At 43.3% G+C, this 25,753-nt stretch overlaps 1 protein-coding gene across 1 annotated transcript; it reads left to right on the top strand.

Annotated features, from left to right (window-relative positions):
* Positions 1–73: 73 nt before the first annotated feature.
* LOC117442109 (NLR family CARD domain-containing protein 3-like) lies at positions 74–25,497 on the top strand. The gene is given in 17 exon segments (XM_034078113.2): positions 74–160; positions 2,881–3,033; positions 4,559–4,642; positions 4,984–5,097; positions 7,780–7,863; positions 7,966–8,085; positions 14,707–14,814; positions 15,663–15,741; positions 18,249–18,471; positions 20,672–22,466; positions 22,573–22,746; positions 22,837–23,010; positions 23,434–23,607; positions 24,152–24,179; positions 24,181–24,199; positions 24,397–24,524; positions 24,526–25,497. Coding segments are annotated over 15 exon segments (3,696 nt in total). The 5' UTR covers positions 74–160; positions 2,881–3,033; positions 4,559–4,622; the 3' UTR covers positions 24,982–25,497.
* Positions 25,498–25,753: the final 256 nt, after the last annotated feature.

Here is a 25,753-nt window from a genome sequence, read left to right as displayed (position 1 = left end):
GGTTCTCACGTGACTCTGATGTGTTTACACTCTGAAGTTATGAGGGAGTGACGGCGTCCTCAGATCAGATGCACGCAGACACAGGACTGAGGAGGAGGACATGAGCAGAGTCTCTGCCACACACGCAAGCGTCGACATTGACCTGAAGATAATTCAGCAGGTGAGAACATGATTTTCAAAATGTGGGATTATACATTTGGGGATAAATACAACCGAGTAGTTACCTGAGCTAACCACAGAGATGTGTTGACTAACACTCAGTTCATTGATGAGAATCCTACCAGAGGAATCTGTAGATGTTTGATCATCAGGATCACTTTGATTAAATTGTTCTGTATTAACGTTTAACAAGGACTGATGTTTCTTGATGCTGATTCTATATATCTATAAAGAACTGTAGAGAATTTCCTCGGACTTAAAGAATGATTTTAAAAAGGCTTCCTTGTAATGGTGCCAGCTTTTGGCAGCAGTCTGATTGTAACCTGAGATCATCAGTGCTGTGAGGGCGTGTCAAACCCGGATCAACGACTGAGGTGCTTTTGTTTATTTTTAATCTTTGAAGATTCAACAAACCAGGAATGATGTGAAACCTCTTTGTGGTCTCTTCACATTCACTGCGTGTTTAGGGCCTTTGTCTCTTTACTGATACTGCAGTCAGAGACGCTCCAGTGGAGTCTCATGTTCGCTGGACTTTGTATCTGAAACTGTTTGATGGAGCGTTGAGTTTTCTGATGGGATGTTTGTGATAGCGTGAGATATGTTAGTGGAGGGCTCCGTCTTCTGTTCTAGTATCAGCGTCTGAACTGCAGCATCGTAACTTAACATGACGGCAACACTGATCCAGGTTTTCAGTAACTGTCCAGGTCTGTTTAAATTGTATTTCCCATCAACCAGTCTTTAAATACAGCCAGAGCCCATTCCCTTTAAACACTAGTGTTCTTCTTCTCTGTTTATTTACTTTAAAATATCATATTCTCAAAGTATTCCATGGAGTTTTCTGACAGTTCAAATGTCTTTAAACTAAGTTAAACTGACCGGATCGATATGACAGCACAGGGTCCCTCGATCAGAGCATCCTGAGCAACTAACTACTAAACAGAAATATCAGACCCACCAATCAGAATCCAGGATTTAACGTGGCCATTCAAAAAGGCCAGTTCTATCATCTGACGGTATGAGCAGAACGTACTTGATGTTTGCTGTTCTCACTGCAATGTGTGTGCGACACGACTATTAGGCCAAGACGCTGCAGGCGGCTCTGTTGTTGTTTCTGACGTTGGTTTCCAGGGGAATTCCACGGTGATCAGTCCTGTTGTTTATTATCATTTGATGTCTTGTGTTTTTGAAAGTTTGACTGATAATGTTTCAGCATGAATATCAGAAGATGTAGGTCACAAATCGTTGTAGAACAATGTGTTTGATCAAAAATGTTCACTAAAACTTCATCCAAAAATAATTTGTTCAAAAATAATGTCCGACTCGGCCAATCAAAAACTAAAAACTAAAAAATGTATCACTCAAAATGATTTATCTTATTTGAAGCATATTGTAAGGCCTGACAAATATTTGTTTTTAACAAAGCCTTTTGCAAGAACTTTTTTGTTCTTTGAAAAGTTTGATTATAAATAACATTGATTTATTGTATTATTGGTGAAGGATCCATAGTTACAATTGTATTGACTTTAACCTGGAAGAAATCCTAGTAAAAGAACAGATCTGTGTCTTCAGGCGTCCGCAGAGAGGACGGAGATCAGTCCATACTGTGCGTCTGTGGGAAACTCTTCATCACAGCTACACTAGGATGCTAATGAGATCAGTCAACTGTCAGTGCACACCGCCCACTGGCGCCCCAGAGCTGCCCTTGCTGCGTCATGACGTCACCGTTTACATCGCTGATTTGCCACCCAACGGCAGCCATTACGGCGCTCACAACAACAACAACAACAGCGTCGGGTCGATGATCGTGTTGCTTTTAATCACAGGGAGCCAGAATAAATTGAATAACGACTTCTCCAACCTTATACTTTTCTCCAGAGTGCCGTGGTTCATTGTTTATTAATGTGTTTCTGCAGCATTTACCGACCGCTGCAGTGCTGCTCTTCCACGGGAGTGTATTCTCCCGTTAGCTCCCGGTTAGCTCACACTGCAGCGGCCGCTCTAAAGTATTCACTGTCCGACTCACACAAGCAGCTAATGCATATCCCCAGTTCCCCTAGCCCTAAGTGAATGTGTGTCAGTCTGAATTGACACCGTTTGGTATCACAACGCTGTTATGAAAGTTTTCTCTGGTATCAAACGGGTGATGTTGGCATAGCAAACCGAAGCTAAACTGACTACTTGCATCCGATAGCTGCAATAATACAAAACAACACGTCTGCCTCTCTCCACAATGATCGATAACAGTGAACGGATGGTCAAAGTAAGGCACAAATAAACAGAATCACACGAAGCCTGGTTAGTGCTGCCTGACTTTATAAAGTGTGTTTATAGGCACACTGCTTGTAGGCAGGCTGACAGTCGACCCATGGGAGGTGGGTTTAGTTTCCTGCACGCCTCGACGTAAGAGAGACGTAAGCGACGTCACCTCTTAGCTCCAAAGCTCTTGCCTCTGGACCGACAATTTTTTGGAGCTGGAAATGAAGCGGATTCCGGAGCTAAGAGCCGGCGCAGCTCCGGTGTGAACTGGAAAACCCGGTGCTTTTCAGGCTCTAGCTCCGAGCCGGAGCTGAAAAGGCGCTGGTGTGAAAGGGGCAAGAGTGAACATTTGTAAATTAGTGCTGAGCTTTATTTCATTGGATGATCAGTTACCACCATCTAGTGGACAGCTAGTAGAACTACACCATATCTCAAACTGACTGGTTTCTTGTGCTTGTTGGACAGGTTTCTTGTGACTCGTGTGTTTTGATGCTCTGAAGTTATGAGGGAGAGACGGCGTCCTCAGATCAGATGCAGGCAGACACAGGACTGGTGAGGAAGAGATTAGCAGAGTTTCTTCCACACATGCAGGGGTTTGACCTGAAGGGAATTCAACAGGTGAGAATATGATTTAAATGATTTTTGTAAATTGGATAATTGGATAGTTGGTTAATTCCAGCAAAGAAGTAACCTAACTTGAAAACATGTTTGTGTTTCCTAAAAAAAGGAACCTGTAAATGTTTGATCATCAGGATCACTTGTTCTGTATCACCGTTTAAATGTTTCTTGCTGCTAAATATCTATTCTAAAGTATTGTGGAGAATGTTTTTCAAGAAAGACTTCCTTGTAAAGGTGACAGTTTCTGGCAGCAGTTTGATTGTAATCTGAGTAAGCATCCTTAGTGCTGGGAGGAAATGTAAGAACCGGACTGACGGCTTGGATCAACGGGACTGAGGTGTTTTCATTTATTTATCTCTGAAGCGTACACACACCAGACAGGTTATAAAGCATCCTTTGAGGTCTCTCCACAGTCACTGCGTGTAGAGGGTCTTCATGTCTTTAATGATACTGCAGTCAGAGACGCTCCAGTGGAGTCTCATGTCAGCTGGACTTTGTATCTGAAATCCTCTCCAAGTCAGTTCATTGTGGGTGTTCTTTAACACATTGTGACAACCTAACACCTATGTGTTCAACATACTGTTGTCTGGGTGAATGTGGGGGCTGTGCAGCACGTGTTGGGGTCCCTGCATCCTGTCTAGGACTCCAGAATACCAGGATGTTCAACTGCAGCTGATTGCATTTTGTAGTTTGTACACCAGCATGCTTTCCTTGCTATTCTGACCCACAATCCTTTGCAGTGCATAAAAATAGGGTAAATACCTATTGCATGCAAGAGAACAAACTATGTAACTGCAGTGACAGAACTTATGAAGAGGAAAAATAAAAAGTACATCATTCCCTAACTCTAACCCTAACTCTAACCCTAACCCTTTTAAATCCCTAAATGGCATGACCCCACCACCTTGCTGAGCTGCTACAGCACTACACGCCGAGCCGCCCTCTCAGGTCAGCGGACCAACTGCTCCTGAGGGTGCCTAAAACCAGGTCAAAGCTCAGAGGGGCCGTTGCTTCTCTGTAGCGGCTCCCAAACTGTGGAACGCTCTGCCCCTGGAGATCAGACAGGCCTCCACACTGCCTGCTTTTAAATCGCTTCTTAAAACCCACCTCTTCTCCTTAGCGTTTTAACATTTGGCGTTTCAACATCTTTTAGAATGTTGCTTTTTTGCATTTAAATTGTTTTTTGTTTTTACTTGTACTTGTTTTTATGGTGTGTGAGCTGAGCTGTGTTTTATCTATTTGCCTGTACAGCACTTTGGTCTGGAGGTTTAAAGTGCTTTATAAATAAAGTTGTATTGTAGTGTATTGTAACCCTAACCTCCACAGCAGATATCCCGCTCGTCCGTTGACTTCTCTCAGTCTTGATATTGCTGATGAACACACTTCATTGTAAATCTCCAGAGATAAATACATTGTGTTTGATTTAGTATGAGCTCCCTCAGACTCCCTTCTTGTTCAGTCCCAGATCCAGTGTGTGGCAGAGAGGAAGGAGCAGTAACGAGCATGTTGTTGTGTTTGTGTTTAGGTTCGACTCCACAACAGATCCTCCAGGAATCTACAGAGGACGTTTGAGCCTGCCAACCTGCAAGATGGACACCACTGATCCAAAGTTATTATTCATCTTATCAGTATTAACATGTTCAAAAGTCAGCATCATGTTCAGCAGAGTGTCAGTGAACCTTTGCATTCATCATGTTTTTGATTCTATCAGGATCCACCGTGAGGGACCAGACCCTCCTGGACCTGGACCCAGCTGTGTGTCCATGAAGAGTGACCGGTCTATGCCTCAATTTATTGAGTTTAAAGATGGAGAGCATGATGATAGTCTCGAGTAAGAATTTAGAGCAAAAGTCATTTTTTCTTTTTCTTTATTAAAACGCTTGAAATTCAACATAATTATCTACAAAGTTGTATCTTCTGAACATTCATCAGTGATTGTGTTTCTATCAGGATCCACCGTGAGGGACCAGACCCTCCTGGACCCAGCTGTGTGTCCATAAAGAGTGACTGGTCTATGCCTCATCCTCCAACGTTTAAAGATGGAGAGCATAGCGATGGACCAAGGTATGAATTCAAGCAGAACACAGCAGAGCTTCAAACTGATGTCAGACACTGAAGATTTAGCACTTCTGACAGTCTGACACAATCACCTCATTCAGACTGTCCTGTTCGGATCAGCCTGCTCACTTTAGTCCGGTTTGTTTATCAAAGCTACTTCCTGTCCCGTCTGCTTTTCATTGATGTCTCTCTTTCTGTCTGCGCAGCCTGCATTTTATATGTTGCTGATTTACCTTGTTGAGTGTTTCTTTAATGCATTGTTAGGTGCTCTTTGGTGTCTTGAAAGGCTCCTCCAAATATAAAAATGTGTTGTTATTATTATTTATGAGTCAGATGTTTACTCTCTGACTCATGGCATATATTGAGTCCTATCAGTATCTGAAGGAGAGAATGTTTACAACCTTTCTTTATGCATATTAAGAAGTAGGAAAGGGGTCCTCTCTTAACCCAGCTGATGAAGAGAGTGGACCCGAACACCCTGTATGTAATGTAAATGTGTAGGGGGGGGGGGGGTACAGTGGGTTCATTGAAATGTGCTCTGATACATGCTCTTCACAGAAAATGAGCGAAGGCCATTGGGTGTGAGTTTGAAAAGATAATTTATCATTTCATTTTTCTTTAGCTAAATAATGAGAACGGGTCCCAGGGATCGGAACACCATACAAGGGTTAATGATACTGCAGTCAGAGACGCTCCAGTGGAGTCTCATGTCAGCTGGACTTTGGATCTGAAATCCTCTCCAAGTCAGTTCATTGTGGGTGTTCTTCAACACATCGTCACAACCTAACACCTATGTGCTCAACATACTGTTGTCTGGGTGAATGTGGGGGCTGTGCAGCTCGTGTTGGGGTCCCTGCATCCTGTCTAGGACTCCAGAATACCAGGATGTTCAACTGCAGCTGGTTGCATTTTGTAGTTTGTAAACCAGCATGCTTTCCTGGCTATTCTGACCCACAATCCTTTGCAGTTGATAAACAAGAGGGTAAATGCCTATTGCATGCAAGAGAACACACGTTGTAACTGCAGTGACAGAACTTATGAAGAGGAAGAAGAAGAAGTATATATATCCTAGCCGGCTGATCTCTGCCTACCGACGCAACACAAATCTCCAGGACCTCCTGGTCCACAAAAAACTAAATAAAAGCATCAAAACTAGGGAGGCGCCTCGGGCCTCTGAGGTTGGTTTCGTTCGCCTCCCCCACGTTTTCAATCCCTTCTCTCGAGAGGGGAGCAATGTACGGCAGGCCTTGACACCTAACACAAAAAACGCTATTTATGTAATTAGGTGCAAGGCCTGCCAGAGACTCTATGTGGGGGAAACGCCCAACGAGATCAGCCTCAGAATTAAACAACATCAATATCGAATTAGAGACGGGGACGGCACGAGCGTTTTATACAACCATTTTAAACTCCATGGCCTCCAGAGTGTGCAGTCTGTGGGCCTGGAGAGCAGCAGCGGCTGGAGCACGGGCCAGAGGCGAGCGGGGAGCGGAGGTGGATCCATCGCCTGGGCACCATTGACCCGGGCGGACTAAATGAAAAATATAATTGATGGGTCCGCCTCCCACCACTCAACATGTTTTAACCTGTGTGATCTCCTCTCCCCCCGGGTCTCTCCCCTGCAGGTGGGTGATTTGGGTTCCCTTCTCTGCGGGTGTGTCAGCCTGTTTTAATCCGCCCTCCACGTGTTTTAGCACTTATATTTATTTATTAATTATTTATAGATCCTCCTCATCTGGACTTTTTGTATTGGTGTGCTACATTTTTATCGCATGTTTTCAGCACTATCTTATTTATCTTAATGGTGTTCATATTTATGATTTTATTACTTCTTACATGTTTTATAATTTTAAATGTATTTATGTGTATGTTTTTATCTGAAAATGATCAAAGCCACATGAGGAGGGACGCTTTTATTTGTTTATTTATATTTATTTAAAAAAATGTTATTACCTGGAGGCCGGGAAACCACCCGCAGGGAGGAACTCTTCACCTGCCTGCCACCCTTTTAAATAGAAAACGGCTACCCTTTGGAATCTTTTAAACTTACCCGACCTCGATTTTAGTGGTTTCTGTTTTCAGTGACATCCAGTTCATTATATACGATTTTACTAACCCGGTGTGCTTTCCTTTATTTTATTATTATTAGTTAATTTTAACACTCCCTTTACTTTTTAAATTCATATTACTGGGGAGAATGTTTTAATTATTTATATTTGTATCATTGCACTTGTGTTTTAACTGCACTGACACTACCATGCACAGCTTTTACTAATAGAACTGGAATCACTTTTAAATTGGCCATTTTAGATCCCCCTATCATTTAAGGTGCTTTATGGATTCCATTGGGACAAGCTCCGCACACACACACACACGTAGATACATCGATACACGCACGCACATGCACACACGCACGCACGCTCGCACACACACACACACCACCCTCCAGATCCTGGGATGGGGAGATCTGCTTACCCTAACCTTCACAGCAGATATCCCGCTCGTCCGTTGACTTCTCTCAGTCTTGATATTGCTGATGAACACACTTCATTGTAAATCTCCAGAGATAAATACCTTGTGTTTGATTTAGTATGAGCTCACTCAGACTCCCTTCTTGTTCAGTCCCAGATCCAGTGTGTGGCAGAGAGGAAGGAGCAGTAACGAGCATGTTGTTGTGTTTGTGTTTAGGTTCGACTCCACAACAGATCCTCCAGGAATCTACAGAGGACCTTTGAGCCTGCCAGCCTGCAAGATGGACACCACTGATCCAAAGTTATTATTCATCTTATCAGTATTAACATGTTCAAAAGTCAGCATCATGTTCAGCAGAGTGTCAGTGAACCTTTGCATTCATCATGTTTTTGATTCTATCAGGATCCACCGTGAGGGACCAGACCCTCCTGGACCCGGACCCAGCTGTGTGTCCATGAAGAGTGACTGGTCTATGCCTCGATTTATTGATTTTAAAGATGGAGAGCATGATGATAGTCCAAGGTAAGAACTAAAGCAAAAAGTAATTCTTCTTTTTCTTTATTAAAACGCTTGAAATTCAACATAATTATCTACAAAGTTGTATCTTCTGAACATTCATCAGTGATTGTGTTTCTATCAGGATCCACAATGATCCTGCATTTTATATGTTGCTGATTTACCTTGTTGAGTGTTTCTTTAATGCATTGTTAGGTGCTCTTTGGTGTCTTGAAAGGCTCCTCCAAATATAATATGTATTGTTATTATTATTTATGAGTCAGATGTTTACTCTCTGACTCATGGCATATATCGAGTGCTATCAGTATCTGAAGGAGAGGATGTTTACAACCTTTCTTTGTGCATATTAAGAAGTAAGAAAGGGGTCATCTCTTAACACAGCTGATGAATTTTAGCTGAGGTTGAAGCGAGGTTTCTTTTTCAGAAACAAGTCCTGTTTCTCGCTTGAGGCAAAGGAAAAGTCTCTGTGATCTTTTGACCTGTGCTGGACTATGGTGATCTGATCTATATGAATGCACCTTCCCATTACCTGATCAAGTTAGATGCCACCTATCACAGCGCATGTGCTACTATTTGTAGAGCACTTGCTCATCACTGTACCCTGTATGCCAAGGCAGGTCTGCCTTCACTAACTGTTCGGAGGCTCAGGATCACTTGTTCTGTATCACCGTTTAAATGGACCTCACTAATGTTTCCTGATGCTGATGCTATAAATCTATTCTACAGTATTGTGGAGAATGTTCCTCGGAGTTAAAGAAGAATGGTTTTAGAAATACTTCCTTGTAATGATGCCAGCAGCTTTTGGCAGCAGTTTGATTGTAATCTGAGATATCATCATCAGCAGTGAAAAATGCAGGGAGTGTCTCATCTGGTCCAACAGCTCCGATCAACGTGACTGACATGTTTAAAAAAAGAAAAAGTTCAACATAGAAGAGTAAACATAGCAGATGTGATATAACCTCTTTGTGGTCTCTTCACATTCACTGCGTGTTTAGGGCCTTCATGTCTGTACTGATACTGCAGTCAGAGACGCTCCAGTGGAGTCTCATGTCAGCTGGACTTTGTATTTGAAACTGTTTGATGGAGCGTTGAGTTTTCTGGTGGGATGTTTGTGATAGCGTGAGATATGTTAGTGGAGGGCTCCGTCTTCTGTTCTAGTATCAGCGTCTGAACTGCAGCATCGTAACTTAAAATGACGGCAGCACTGATCCAGGTTTTCAGTAACTGTCCAGGTCTGTTTAAATTGTATTTCCCATCAGCCAGTCTCTAAATACAGCCAGAGCCCATTCACTTTAAACACTAGTGTTCTTCTTCTCTGTTTATTTACTTTAAAATATCATATTCTCAAAGTATTCCATGGTGTTTTCTGACAGTTCAAATGTCTTTAAACTAAGTTAAACTGACCGGATCGATTTGACAGCACAGGGTCCCTCGATCAGAGCATCCTGAGCAACTAACTACTAAACAGAAATATCAGACCCACCAATCAGAATCCAGGATTTAACGTGGCCATTCAAAAAGGCCAGTTCTATCATCTGACGGTATGAGCAGAACGTACTTGATATTGCTGTTGTCACTGCAATGTGTGTGCGACACGACTATTAGGCCAAGACGCTGTGTTATAAAAAGGTTCGATGAAAAAACTAGGAATTAAATAAGATGGCTTGAGTCACCAAAAATGTATCCTTAGGTGCTTTTATTAACACCAACGTGCTGGAAAAACACAAAGTAACAAGGATTGTACAGGAAGAAATCAAAACCCTGCTATATACATACAGGTCGAGGACATATAACTGGTACCTCTCTGCTCTACAGCCACAGTCAGACTCCCCTTAAAACACTTGTGGCCAGGGTTTTATACATGTTAAGCCCCTCCCCATAGGATAATACACTAGTTATACCCCTAGCCAATGTCATTCTAATCTACAAACACATTCACAATGCAAGACAAATTACCCAAACACACCAAATCAAAATAGGTCAACATATTATCTCTTTGACCACAGAAGCCCCAAACAATAACATTTTTATACTTGCAAGAAAAGTGCCACCCGCACCCATGCACTACATGGTATGCTCCAATTGCGCACAGGTGTTCCCACTGATTGAGCCTCTACTTAAGGCTGCTTCTTTCTGTGGCTCTGTTTGGCCTTCACAGCCTTGAAGGAGAGGGTAAGCAGGTTACTTGCAAAAAGACTTCCAATAAATTAGGTTTGAACAAACAATGACTTGGGTTTTATTTGATCAAATGTGTGTTGCCCTCAGTGTGCCTTTTGCCATGCCCCTATGCCAACTGTGATGAAGGCTTCTTCTTCACACGCTGCAGGCGGCTCTGTTGTTGTTTCTGACGTTGGTTTCCAGGGGAATTCCACGGTGATCAGTCCTGTTGTTTATTGTCATTTGATGTCTTGTGTTTTTGAAAGTTTGACTGATAATGTTTAAGCGAGAATATCAGAAGATGTAGGTCACAAATCGTTGTAGAACAATGAGTGTAATCAAAAAGGTTCACTAAAACTTCATCCAAAAATTATTTGTTCGTAAACTTAAAATTGCAATTTCCAACTTGGCCAATCAAAATAAATATCTATTCTAAAGTATTGTGGAGAATGTTTTTCAAGAAAGACTTCCTTGTAAAGGTGACAGCAGTTTGATGTAATCTAAGGCTGCGGCCACACGAAGACGAAAACGGTTAAACGCATAGGATTAACGCAAACGGAATCGCAAACAAGCTTCCGTCCACACGCAATAGTTATCCGGATAGTGTCTGTCCACACGAGACCGCTCCGTTTAGCTCCAACCGCTGGGGAAGCTGCAGTACATATGCCGAGCCTGTAGGTGGCGCTGTAACTTCCTCCACAAAAGCAGCGAAGAAGCATGGTTGTCATGGTTGCCCTTCTGTTTATTCTCCGCGGTGGGGGCCGAGGGAACCGGAGTTTTTCGCCAGTCAACGTGTATTAAAGTTTAAATCTTCCGGACAAAATGATAAAAGTGCCGGTCAAAGGTCTTCTTTGTTATTTATTGAGCTTTAAAACAAATGAAAAACGACTCTATATAATATAATGATAAAATACACGGAGCCTCTCTTTTTCCTCCCTCTCTTCGGACAGCGCCAGTGTCTGTCTCATCCAGTAATCAGTGACCCGGCCGACTGTAAAAATAAACATATTTATAACTAGTTTAGTTTGAGAGGTAATTAAAATAGCTAAGGGCGATGATCTGACTTGAAGTGTGTGTTGCTGCAGCGGGAGGAGCTGCAGGTGAGCAGAGCTGCGTGTCTCCGTCCTGTCAGATTAGACTTCACTCGCGAGAGAAAGATAAATAATCTGAATTCAGGGTGCAGTTTACTTTGACGTGGGGGTGAGCAGCAGAGGTGGGGAGAGGCTGGGCTATTGCCTCATCATTATTGCTGTAGATGTTGCACAAACAACCGTAGCATGGTCAATAGCGTCCGGAGCACGATAGCAACTCTGCGATCCGCCATTGTTGTTGTTGTTGGTGGCGAAACACTTCAGCAATGGCACGGGGTAAACGGAGGTGAGCAGAAGAGGTGGGGAGAGGCGGGGCTATTGCACAATCACTATCAGTGATCTGAAAATGTTCGGATAGCGTGCACACACGGAGCCGTTTGACCCCCCAGAGAGTTGCGTATGCCTTTCTATCCACCTTGGGACCCGTTATCGTTTCCTCAGTCGTTTAGTGCCGTATTCGGTCGTCCTCGTGTGGCCGAACGGTCTATATGACACTAAACAGTAACGCAAATGACCAAATTCGTCCTCGTGTGGCCGCAGCCTGAGTAAGCATCCTTAGTGCTGGGAGGAAATGTAAGAACCGGACTGACGGCTCAGATCAACGGGACTGAGGTGTTTTCATTTCTTTATCTCTGAAGCGTACACACACCAGGCAGGTTATAAAGCATCCTTTGAGGTATCTCCACAGTCACTGCGTGTAGAGGGTCTTCATGTCTTTAATGATACTGCAGTCAGAGACGCTCCAGTGGAGTCTCATGTCAGCTGGACTGTGTATCTGAAATCCTCTCCAAGTCAGTTCATTGTGGGTGTTCTTCAACACATTGTGACAACCCTAACACCTATATGCTCAACATACTGTTTGTCTGGGTGAATGTGGGGGCTGTGCAGCACGTGTTGGGGTCCTTGCATCCTGTCTAGGACTCCAGAATACCAGGATGTTCAACTGCAGCTGATTGCATTTTGTAGTTTGTAAACCAGCATGCTTTCCTGGCTATTCTGACCCACAATCCTTTGCAGTGCATAAAAAGTGGGTCATAATGTAATGCCTATTGCATGCAAGAGAACACACCTTGTAACTGCAGTGGCAGCATTTATGAAGAGGAAAAAGAAAAAGTACATAATTTCCTAACCCTAACCCCCCTTTAAAACCATCATGGCGTACCGTCGAAAATAAAAATCTGAAAGATATCTTGGTACGTACAGCCCTCAATAAGAAGATCACCAAACCTTCAAACCTGGACACTCACTTTACGCACCTTAAATTCCTCGCCGGCATGGTCCCGGGCCAGGGTGCTCCGATCTGGCGTTTGTTTACCCTTCTATCAACAAACCTTGTATATGCTGTTACCTGCAAACACTGTACAAAGTGTGAAACGGGAGCAACGTTAAAACAAAGACTAAATCAACACCTGTACCAGATCAAGAAAATGAATACCAATAAATTACTTTACACTCACTTTATCCAACACACCATCTCCAATCTGTTAATCTCGGGCCTCGAGTCAAACCCCTCTTGGTCATTTGGCCAAAGGAGAGCAGCAGAGAGAAGGTGGATCTGCAGACTCTCCTCCAGGTCACCTGGGGGTTTTAACAATGTTTAGTCACCGATCACCTCCTGAAAGAAAGACCTAGGAGTTCTGTATTAAACACCTCATTTCAAATATAAAACTGCCCCTAACCCCATCCTGAATGTATCTCTTTTATAAACCATTCTTATTTTTCCAAAACCTTAAACCCCTTTATTGGACCCTTACCTTATTTCCTATTCATGAACTATTCTCTTTCCTCATACCTTAACCTTCACTCTTCCCTCCCTTCAATCTAACCCTCCCCCCCCCACCCTAACATAACCATTTCCTAATCCTAACCTAATTATAATCCTTTTTCCCTCCTCAACCTAACCTCAAAACCCCTCCTCCCCCTGGGTATTAATGTTAACCCTTTTCCTTTTTTCTTTTCCTCCTCCTTACTTCCCCTTACTCCCCTACACTTCTTAGACCTCAAAACCCCTTTAACCGTACTCCTACCCTCTCTCCTAACTAGAAACTATTCCCTTCCCTCATATCTAAACCTTCACCCTCCCCTTCCCCCCCCCCCTAACCAAAACCACTCCCCAGCTTCTTACCTAATCCCAACCTTTTTTCCTTCCCAACCTAACCTCAGAAACTCTCCTACCCCTGTTATATTAATTTCAACCCCCTTTCTTTCTCCTCCTTCCTAACCCTTGGTCAGAGTCCTGCATCGGGTGACCGGCAACAAAAAGTGATTCGCGGGTGGTATTTTTTCAAACGCTTTTTTCCAGGTTCGTTACTGGGCAAAACAAAGATGATGCGGGTCGGGTCGCGGGTGTTGCATAATAAATATATTAAAATAATTATAATTTAGTTTAATGTTTAAATCCTCAGACCTCTCCCCAGCGGGACCGCGCATAATCATAACCTCTGCAGCGCATCAATCTGCTGCTGAGCGCGCCACATTGAAAATGGCTGAGGTGAAGCTCTTAGCGGAGAATACAGCATTTTCAATAACACTTCCTCAAGAGCGAAATCCAACGTCTGGAGGCTTCTGGTTCCTAGATGGAGCAAATAACCAACATCCCACGCTTTTTGAGACAAATATGCAACTGCGTGTGTTAATAATTGCACGTTTTCACTGCTCATATATATGCGGGGTCGGGTCGGGTTGCGGAACTAATTGGCAATATGCGGGTAGCGGGGCGGGTTCGGTATTGCACGTCGCGGGTGCGGGGCAGGAGTGGGTCTTGACCTTGGTATCAATTTCAGCCCTTTTCTTTCTCCTCCTGCCTACTCCCCATTATTCCCTTAAACTCCTTAAACCTCAAATCCCATTCACCTTACTCCTATCTTCTTTCCTAACTATAGGCTATTCCCTTCCCTCCTATCTAAACATTCACTCTTCCCTCCCTTCAGGCAATCCTTCCCTCATATCTAAACATTCACTCTTCACCTAAACCCCCAAACCTCCCCCCTAAAATACCTCTCCTACCCTTCACTATTATTTTTGTCCCTTCTAATTAGTTCTCTAGGTTAAAATAAAACCCGATAATAATAGCAGCATTGGTTTTATTCTATTAAACTAACCAGATATGAAAGATGTCCTGTGCCTCACCCCTGTCACCACAAGATGGTGACAGGTGACCTCTAAATTCTTACCTAACCTCCACAGCAGATATGCTGCTCGTCCATTGACTTCTCTCATTCTTGATATTGCTGATAAACACAGTTCATTGTAAATCTCCATAGATAAATACATTGTGTTTGATTTAGTATGAGCTCACTCAGACTCCCTTCTTGGTCATTCCCAGATCCAGTGTGAGACAGAGACACCTTTGCATTGATTATGTTTTTGATTCTATCAGGATCCCCCATGAGAGACCAGACTCTCCTGGGTCCAGCTCTGATTCCATGGAGAGTGCATCGACTCGACCTCCATCGTTTGAAGATGGAGAGCATAGTGATGGACCAAGGTATGAATTAAAGTTATTTTTGTTGTTCGCTTTTGAAACTTTAAGCAGCTTTGCCTTCACTTACTGTACGGAGGCTCAGTCATTGGTACATGTTCATATGTAAAGCCATGCTGGGTAAACTCCCATCTTACATCTGCTCTGATCACACAGAGAGTTGCAGGTAGCTATTGCGTGAGATCATGATGTGGTTTTGTTACATATGCCAAGAGCAAGGACTGACCTAGGTACGAAAGCTTGTATGTGAGCAGCTCCTCTTGCTTGGAACAGTCTTCAAAAATATTTGAAAATGAGCAAATTGGTTCCAATGCATGTTTTTAAAGTTCGGTGCAATGCTATTTGATACTGTTGGAACTTGTCCATGTCTCTAGGTATGTGAATGCAGCCCTGTAAATATGATGTCCTTTTGTGTTATCTGTTGTTCTATGTTCATGTTGTAACCTACTTGCTGCCATGTTGGGCAGGTCTCCCTTGAAAAAGAGATCGATGATCTCAATGGGACCACCTGGTTAAATAAAGGCTTGAATGAATGAAGAGAGCCTCAGGAAACAGTCGCCAGCAAATCTTCATACGATAGGGCGCCCAAACCCCAAGGCCCAATAACTGCTGACTGTGCAGACTATCAGGTTTAATTCTCTATTAGACTTTTATCAGTGATTGTGTTTCTATCAGGATCCACCATCTGAGACCAGTCCACCGCACACTACATTATTCTGAAATGGTATTTTACTTAGAAAAATGAAATGAGATCTTTTGTCCTGTATGTCCGGTTTCAAGGAGGATCTTCAAACACAGCACATGTGGCTCTTAGATTCTGTATTTGTTTTAAAACCCTCCTCTTTGCTCCACAGAGTTCATCAGCAGAGATCAGAGGGTCCTGGTGGTCAATCTGCCCAGCAGCTTCAAACTCACCTGGACTCCATATTGATGGTGAGTGTGTGGCTCCCTCCAGTTAAAGACAAAGGAACAATATCGAGTAAATAACTGTTTCACCCAGACCGCACCAACCCGTGAGAGCTGGGGTTAGAAGGAGAGCTGGAGTTAGAAGGAGAGATGGAGTTAGAAGGAGAGATGGAGTTAGAAGGAGTGAAGTAAAAATAAACAATACATGAAATGCATGTTTTTCAATTACCTATTAATTCCTCTAAAAGCTGTTCAATAGAGAGAGCTGACACATGTATACCATTAGTACGCTAACACACAAACACACACACGCCCTTCACAGCTTAACCCAACCCGGTATCACGGCAAGACGTGAACATGTCACGTTGGTCCACGCTGGGAGACGTCAGGAGGACACGGTTTCACCCCCTCAAAACGTCACGCAGTTACACGGGATTGTTAACATGGCCCACCATTGGAGAAATACCCGGATGTTGACGAGCGAGCCTCTATCACGACATTTGGTTCACTATAACACAACTCTTTGTGGAGATTACGAAGATTGGTTCAGGTCTCGCCAGGGAAACGTACTACGTATGTTACTAAAGAGGCTTTAGATTGGCCAGTGTCCATGTGAAGTTATCGACATCTCTCGCCGTGAAAACAGTATTTCCGGTGTCTGCGTCTCTATAGTAACGTGGTTGCTAGGGACGCAGCTCTCGCTCCATACACCCGGAAATGAGTAATCCCGTCACTGTCGATTGATTTCACAGTGATATCTCCAGTACTCATCAACTAAAAAACACCAGTGAGTCCTTGCTCATTACACAACATTCATTGGTTTACATCGGTTACAATGCTCTTGTGTTTTTCCCTTTCAATTCTGACGGACACATTTATTTTTTCAGCGTTTTGGACAGCCAGAAACATCTAATTACCCATCATCCTCAGCCATCATTGAAGCTCGGTGATTGGATGTTTTAGCCGCAATCAGGGGCGGACTGGGACACAAATTCAGCCCGGGACGTTCAGACGCACCGGCCCACACACCGGCCCACCCGTGCGGACCACCCTTGTAGCCTACAGATACATTATACATCTATGCTCATATACTGTACACTGGCTAGATTCCCCGGGGTCAAGCCATAACTGCAGCTGTCTCACTTTCCTTAGGGTCAACTGCATCAGAAGAACATCAGCAATCAATTAGATTACCAATATTATATCAATATCAAAATTCGGAAAGGAACTGCTTGTCTAATTCCGGCCTATAAAATAAATGCAATTGTGAATTGGTCACACATCTCTGTTCCGGGATCCGGTCCTTTAACAGTACTCTTATCGGTTCTTTTGAGAACAAAAAAGGTCAATTAACTAAACAAATTGTAAATAATGTGAACTTACAGAACTGTAAAAAATCGAATAAAAAACACGTATTTACTGCAGTAACACAGTGGTACAGAGCAACACAGGTGGCTGAACATTACGGGACATAATGTGTTGTTCTTTGGACAAATCGCTTGTGTTACCGCCCTTACTAAACTCTTATCGCACTTTTGGCAAGGAGCATTGTCCACATCGAGACGGGTACAGTTTAACCACACCTTGTAACGCTGCCATTTCCGCCATGTGTGTGTGCGTGTGCGCATGTGCGCGTGCGTGCGCGCGTGGGTGGGTGCATGTGCGAGTGTGTGAGTGTGTGTGTATGTGTGTGTGTGTGTGCATGTGTGTTGCATGCATGTAGCAGCTGTGTGTGTAAACTGCCCCACCCCTTCACACACAGACATAGTCTTATTGCATGTTAGAAACGAGTTGGCGACACTAAGACTGCAATACAGGAAATATAAGAAAAGGAGACAAGGAAGGAGAAAAGGATGCGCCGAAGGAGGGCAAAAGGAAAGGTTCAGATGTAGATAGTGCAATATAATGTTTAGCAATAATAGATTTGACATATATTTTTGAAATGTCTCCAGTACCGATAAAAAGACCGATAACGTCGGAGCTTAACGGTACTACACTTTAATAATTAATACCGGGGCCCGGTACCCATCCCTAATCACACATGACAAAGAAGGAAACGTGAAGCGTTCGCAAGCAACAATGGCGGACACGGACAATTTGCGAATGAGTCCTGCCTTTTGTAAGCTGAATTTGTCAATCATTGGTCGATAAATATGGGCACAAAACATCACTTGTCCGTCGGACACGTCAATGAAAAGATGTACTTGTCCGATATTGTAAATAACACGTCCCGGACGTTCGGTCGTGTGCTTTTTCACACACTGGATATGGTGTTTATGCAATATGAAATCCGAAAACATAAATACAAAAAAATAATACTTTATTCCGAGTGTGCTTGCATTTAATTAAATTAATTTGTTACAAACAGTGAAGCATCAAGTCACACCTCTGTGCTGGATAGCAAATGTTCAAAGTTCCTTTCTCGCATTACAACGTATTCTGCATGTATCTCCTATTTAGAGGAAGTTAGCCGTTACTCTGAGGGTCAGAGCCGTCTCCATGTCTGATTCACGCTACATGTTATTCTGTTCCAGCTGCTGGAGGACCACATCGTCACTTTTGTGAAGAACGAGCTGAAGAAGATCCAGACAGTCCTGACTTCAGATTACCCAGAATGCTTAGAGAGTCAGAGTGAGGACGAGGAGGTGCTGGACAGTGAGGATGAAGAGCAGAGCAGCAGAGAGGCCTTTCTGAACATCTCACTGCACTTCCTGAGGAGCATGAAGCAGGAGGAGCTGGCTGACCGTCTGCAGAGCAGTAAGAGGGTTTAACACTTTCAACACGATGGAGAGGAGGTGGAGGAAAGATGGGAGGAGTTTCACTTTATATAACGTTGTCTTTAATCAGTGCATACGCTTACTGGTTAGTACTGGTACTAACAAATTAGTTAAGGAAGCAACAATAAGGAGAACAAAACGTTGCGCTGTAAATATTTGTTTTCTGGGTATATTACTAATAAACGAGCTAAACAGTTAACCTCTTAAGCCCTGAGCCTGTTTTTCAGGTTTCAGGCTCGAAAATGCCACTAACACAACAAAGACTATATATTCACTTCCAAAAGGGGTAAATAAATCATCTTTTCTCTCAAAGCAAGGTTACATCTGTGAGTTGGATGTAGAAGTGTTAGAATCAATATAGATGTTTTTATTTTAAAGTAAATTCAGATGGAACACAGTAAAAACATGTAAATTCTAAAACAAAAACATTACTTATAGTGAAAACCACCCCTGAATGATGGGATGGTAGACTAAAAGCTTTAGGAATCCAAACTATAACATATAATAAGTACCCTGTATCAATATTGATGCAAAACAAGTGAAATTTGACCTTTTTAGAGAGGTTTAGAAAAATAAAGTCCAGGCGGACTCACCTCTGGGTAATTTGGGAACCATCAGTTCCATTTGAACTTTTTCACTGTAAAAATCATTTTATTACTTTGAATTATCACTATAGGTATTCATTCCATCCAAATACAACTGTTGTGAAAAAATAAAAATAAAACATAGGCCTACTCTGTTATCCTCTTACAGTGAGCCTCTGAATTAGCCCCGAGCGACAAATGCTAACCTATTACTGCACCGAAAATCACTCCTAGCTCCCTTATTACTTATCCTAGCTGCACATCCAACACATTGTTTATGATCGTAAAGACACAGAATCTAACGGTGCCCACTTCAACACTGAAAGATACAAACTCGCGACGTTATCAACAAAAACGTACATCAAAACAAGTGGCGCTAGCGCTAATGCGCTAGGCTAACATGGCTCACCTTCCTCATTGTCTGGTCTAAACTGGTCTTCAATGGCATTAAAACGATAAAAACGATTATGTAGTTAATCCATAGGTTAATATCCAATGTGGCTGTGTCCCCTTTGAAATGTTCTGATAATCTATAAGCAATAAAACTGCAATTCCGTTATCTGCTGTCCGCTCTGTGCTCCATGCGCTCTGGGTCCTGCAATTCCTGCTTCCTTACGTAGTAAACAATAAGTAAAGTCTCCTGCGTAATGTACTTAAGCTGGCTGGCATTCTTTATACTTTACGCAGAACCATATCTCTGGAACCCATTGGTCGATTTGGGTGATTTACACCTTTTTCTTAACCATTACATCCAATAGAATCGATGGGCAGTTCCCAAATCCACATAAACATTACCATTGCGGAAGTAATAGAGAAGCAAACTAAACATATCTGAAAGTACAAGCCTGGACGGCAAAACTTTATACCCAGTATATTACCATAAATATGATGATGGATTATCAGTAAAAATGTCTACGTGACACAAAGACATTGAATTAACCTTAAGCGGCGTTTTTATTCCGTTGAACACAACTTTTGATCACAAATCAAAAAAGGTAAGACAATTATTGTAATACTTTTGAAACCGGATGTTGTTTACTTTCTCTTTTCTGGCTGATAGCTCCAGGAATTTGAGGTCGTACAGTGATGAAATTACATGTGTGGAATCTGTGGAGTCTCAGCTTTAAATCGGATATCTTGTTTGTGCAGTTAAGATAGTAATAAGGGCATTTCTACCGTGAGTTCTGTGTAAAAAAGCGTTAGCATTAGTTAGCATTTTTTCGCTCAATGCTAATTCAAAGGCTTGGTATTACTCTTGTGTTTTTTTTAGCTAACAATTGTTCTTATTGTCAGTTAGCGGAGTTTCTTACCTTTAAAAGGGTATGAAACATTAATAGTTTCATAAATGTTAAGAAGCCCTGAGACATAGTCTCGTAAAAAAATGGTGGGAGGGGTCCACTGGGGGGACCTTCAGGCTTAAGAGGTTAACTACGATGATATAAAACTTGTGAACGTTAATGTTCACCATTCATCTGGAAACCTTAACATGCTAAAAATAGTGCAAATGAATCACTTTACCAAATGTGATGTATTTTGTTGACAGCTGACTGACATCCTATTTACTTTTTAATTACACTTTCTTGTTTTTCCACTCAGAAACTGCTGCTGCAGTCTGCAGACGTAATCTCAAATCCACCCTGAAGGAGAAGTTCCAGTGTGTGTTTGAGGGCATTGCTAAAGCAGGAAACCCAACCCTTCTGAACCAGACCTACACAGAGCTCTACATCACAGAGGGGGGGTCTGCAGAGGTCAACAAGGAACATGAGGTCATACAGATTGAAACAGCATCCAGGAAACCAGACAGACCAGAAACAACCATCAGACAAGAAGACCTCTTTAAAGCCTCACCTGGAAGAGATGCACCAATCAGAGCAGTGCTGACAAAGGGCGTGGCTGGCATTGGGAAGACAGTCTTAACACAGAAGTTCACTCTGGACTGGGCTGAAGGCAAAGCCAACCAGGACATCCAGTTCATATTTCCATTCACCTTCAGAGAGCTGAACGTGGTGAGAGAGAACAAGTACAGCTTGGTGGAACTCGTTCATCACTTCTTCCCTGAAACCAGAGACGCAGGAATCTGCAGGTTCGATCAGTTCCCGGTCGTGTTCATCTTTGACGGTCTGGATGAGTGTCGACTTCCTCTGGACTTCCTCAACACTGAGGTCCTGACTGATGTCACAGAGTCCACCTCAGTGGATGTGCTGCTGACAAACCTCATCAGGGGGAAGCTGCTTCCCTCGGCTCGCCTCTGGATAACCACACGCCCTGCAGCAGCCAATCAGATCCCTCCTGAGTGTGTGGACATGGTGACAGAGGTCCGAGGGTTCACTGACGCACAGAAGGAGGAGTACTTCAGGAAGAGATTCAGAGATCAGAAGCAGGCCAGCACCATCATCTCCCACATCAAGACCTCACGAAGCCTCCACATCATGTGCCACATCCCAGTCTTCTGCTGGATCTCTGCTTCAGTTCTGGAGGAGGTGTTGAAAACCAGAGAGGGGGGAGAGCTGCCCAAGACCCTGACTGAGATGTACATCCACTTCCTGGTGGTTCAGTCCAAAGTGAAGAACATCAAGTATGATGGAGGAGCTGAGACGGATCCACACTGGAGTCCAGAGAGCAGGGAGATGATGGTGTCTCTGGGGAAACTGGCTTTTGAGCAGCTGCTGAAAGGCAACCTGATCTTCTACGAGTCCGACCTGACAGAGTGTGGCATCGATATCAGAGCAGCCTCAGTGTACTCAGGAGTGTTCACACAGGTCTTCAGAGAGGAGAGAGGACTGTACCAGGACAAGGTGTTCTGCTTCGTCCACCTGAGCGTTCACGAGTTTCTGGCTGCTCTTCATGTCCATCTGACCTTCATCACCTCTGGAGTCAACCTGCTGGCAGAAGAACCAACAACCTCCTGGTGGCCTAAAGTCAAACCTACACTAACAAATCTCTACCAGAGTGCTGTGGACCAGGCCTTACAGAGTCCCAACGGACACCTGGACTTGTTCCTCCGCTTCCTCCTGGGTCTTTCTCTGCAGACCAATCAGAAACTCCTACGAGGCCTGCTGTCAAAGACAGGAAGTGGCTCAGAGACCAATCAGGAAACAGTCCAGTACATCAAGAAGAAGATGGATGAGGATCTGTCTCCAGAGAGAAGCATCAACCTGTTCCACTGTCTGAATGAACTGAATGATCGTTCTCTAGTGGAGCAGATCCAACAGTCCCTGAGTTCAGGAAGTCTCTCCACAGAGGATCTGTCTCCTGCTCAGTGGTCAGCTCTGGTCTTCATCTTACTGTCATCAGGAGAAGATCTGGACGTGTTTGACCTGAAGAAATACTCTGCTTCAGAGGAGGCTCTTCTGAGGCTGCTGCCAGTGGTCAAAGCCTCCAGGAAAGCTCTGTGAGTGGAGATAAAAGGAATACAAACATTATTTAACTTGTTGTTGTGTCATAGATGAGAAATAATGCTTCATTTTTTGTATTTATTTTTAATAATCCTCCTTCAGGCTGAGTGACTGTAACCTGTCAGAGAGAAGCTGTGAAGCTCTGTCCTCAGTCCTCAGCTCCCAGTCCTCTAGTCTGAGAGAGCTGGACCTGAGTAACAACGACCTGCAGGATTCAGGAGTGAAGAACCTGTGTGCTGGACTGCAGAGTCCACACTGTGAGCTGGAAACTATTAGGTAGGTGTAACATAGTTTAAAGTCAGGGTCCTCTGAGCTCTCTTTTTCATGTATTACTTGTTTTTTGGTCTGATGAAAATCCTCTTTCAGACTGAGTGGCTGCAAGCTGTCAGAGAGAAGCTGTGCAGCTCTGTCCTCAGTCCTCAGCTGCCAGTCCTCTAGTCTGAGAGATCTGGACCTGAGTAACAACGACCTGCAGGATTCAGGAGTGAAGGACCTGTGTGCTGGACTGCAGAGTCCACACTGTGAGCTGGAGACCCTCAGGTCAGGATTCTGCAATTTATTTTAAGTTTATCCCTTACGATCTCATTGGCTTAATATATTTAATTATTCAAATTACTTATTAAAGATTTAAAGGTTTTTATGCATGTAAACGGTCTGCAGAGTCAAAACTGTGTAGGACTGGATTGGTAACACTTTACGCCATCAGTAAAAGGTGACCGTGAGCCAACATTGTGTGTGTGTGTGTGTGTGTGTGTGTGTGTGTGTGTGTGTGTGTGTGTGTGTGTGTGTGTGTGTGTGTGTGTGTGTGTGTGTGTGTGTGTGTGTGTGTGTGTGTGTGTGTGTGTGTGTGTGTGTGTGTGTGTGTGTGTGTGTGTGTGTGTGTGTGTGTGTGTGTGTGTGTGTGTGTGTGTGTGTGTGTGTGTGTGTGTGTGTGTGTGTGTGTGTGTGTGTGTGTGTGTGTAGGCTCTCAGGGTGTCTGGTCACAAACATAGGCTGTGCTTCTCTGGCCTCGGCTCTGGTCTCCAACCCCTCCCACCTGAGAGAGCTGGACCTGAGCTACAATCATCCAGGAGACTCAGGAGAGAAGCTGCTGTCTCTTCTACTGGAGTCTCCACTCTGGAGACTGGAGACTCTCAGGTATGGACAAACCTCACTCTCTATCTCGGTGTTCTACTTTGGTCCTGATTGTTAAATCTCAACAATTCCTGAATATGTTGAGATACATTTAAGCTCAGACATGAATCATAATTAGTTTCATTTATAGAGATCTGTTTACTTTGATGATATCATCACCAGAAAGTTTAAACCTGTGTAGTTTAGGGAAAACAACACTTGATAAAATGTGTAACACACTTGAGAACACCTGTTCCTCCTCCTCACCCTATAAGATGCAATAATGCAGATTCAAACCAGAGACCATCTCGCTGGATCCCTCAATAAGAACGTAACAATGGGGGCCAATGGCCCTTTCACCCTCCTTGCTCCGATTCAACCCATCTTCACATTCATTTAGACTTTTCAATAATAACATCAATCATCCCTTTCTGCCAAGAGAAACACCGTTTAGCTTATTGTATTCTCTGATAACTAAATGATGCCTTAATATGACGTTTGAAAAGTTGACAGTCCTTTAACTGATGTGTGAAATGTCCGTGATCATTCAGACTGTTTCTTCCTCCAGGACCGACCAGTGTGGAGAGCACAGGTTCAACACCTGGTGTGAGGAAATGTAAGTGTGGATTTAGGGTGATTATGATGACAAAACAGTCAGTTGAGATGTGTATTCATTTTCACATTACTGACAAGATTATATATATTATCACATCTATACAAATACATATAATAAACAGCAGCTGGACAAACACAAAGAAAAAGCCTTCTCATGTGTTTTCTGATAAAGAGATGCTGTGTTTTACTCTCCATCAGATGCCTGTGAACTCACACTGGACCCAAACACAGCACACAGAAAACTCAAACTGTCTGACAACAACAGGAAGGTGACACGTGTGAGAGAGAAGCAGAAATATCCTGATCATCCAGAGAGGTTTGACTCCTTGTCCTCAGCTGATGTGTAGAGAAGCTCTGACTGGTCGCTGCTACTGGGAGGTCGAGTGGAGAGGAAGGGTTTATGTATCAGTGACTTCCAGAGGAATCAAGAGGAAAGGAAGCAGAGAGAACTCTCAGTTTGGAGGGAATGATCAGTCCTGGTCTCTCAAGTGCTCTGATGGAGAGTTTTCTCTCAGACACAATAACACAGTCCTGCCTCTCTCCCCCTCCTCCTCCTCCTCCTCCTCCTCCTCCTCCTCCTCCTCCTCCTCCTCCTCCTCCTCCTCCTCCTCTGGTAGAGTAGCAGTGTATCTGGATCATCCTGCTGGCTCTCTCTCCTTCTACAGAGTCTCCTCTGACACACTGACCCACCTCCACACCATCAGAACCACATTCACTGAACCTCTGCATGCTGGGTTTGGGCTCTGGTCACATGACTCCTCAGTGTCTCTGTGTCCTCTGTAGGAGGAGACCACTTCCTGTCCTGTTGTAATGTCTCTGGTCTCGGGGGACATTACATGAGTGTAGCAAGAGGTATCTTCCGGTCGTGTGGTTAACATGTTGGTAGTGACGCGGCTACACTGTGGTTGTGCCTTTACAGGAGAAGCAGCATGTAGTTCTAATGACCCGTATATCTGCAGAATCTCCCAGTAATCAAGTGTCTCACACTTTTTAATAAATGTTTGTTCAATGTATTCAAATGTGTTTTTAAATGTGTCTTTTGCTCTTTGTCGTAAGTATTGTGATGTGTTTGTAAAGCCCTTTGAATTGCCTTGTTGACGTGTGCTGTATAGATACACTTTCTCTTTCTGGCAGAAATGTTTCTTTTCTTTGTGAAATGGTGAAATCATGTTCTCTGGGCTGAACTCTGTGTGTACAAACTGCTGTGACATATATGCAGTTTAATAAAGCTTTCTTTAGAGCTGCATCTAGTAGCTCCTAATACTCTCTGTAATAATCGTTATTGAGTTCAATAAAGGTTTGAAGACAAAACAATTATGATCTCATGACTCAAAACATTTATTTTGCACCCAACATGTTTTCAAAAGTGTTTATAGTTGTAAATTGTTACAAAGGTCTTCCCTAACGTAGAAACTGTAAGAACTTGATTGCTCACTGAGATGCAGGGCAGTTAGAGTAAATGAACTGCATGGTAAATGGCTATATAAAGATATTTTCCAGTGTTTGCCAACCAGCTTGACTAGATAGCAGAACATTGAGAAGGCCCATTCTCACT

The sequence above is a fragment of the Pseudochaenichthys georgianus genome, unplaced genomic scaffold (assembly GCF_902827115.2).
Source record: "Pseudochaenichthys georgianus unplaced genomic scaffold, fPseGeo1.2 scaffold_296_arrow_ctg1, whole genome shotgun sequence".
Classification (NCBI taxonomy): Eukaryota; Metazoa; Chordata; class Actinopteri; order Perciformes; family Channichthyidae; genus Pseudochaenichthys; species Pseudochaenichthys georgianus.
Note: the sequence above shows the minus strand (reverse complement) of the source record. Positions and strands in the feature narration are given on the sequence as shown.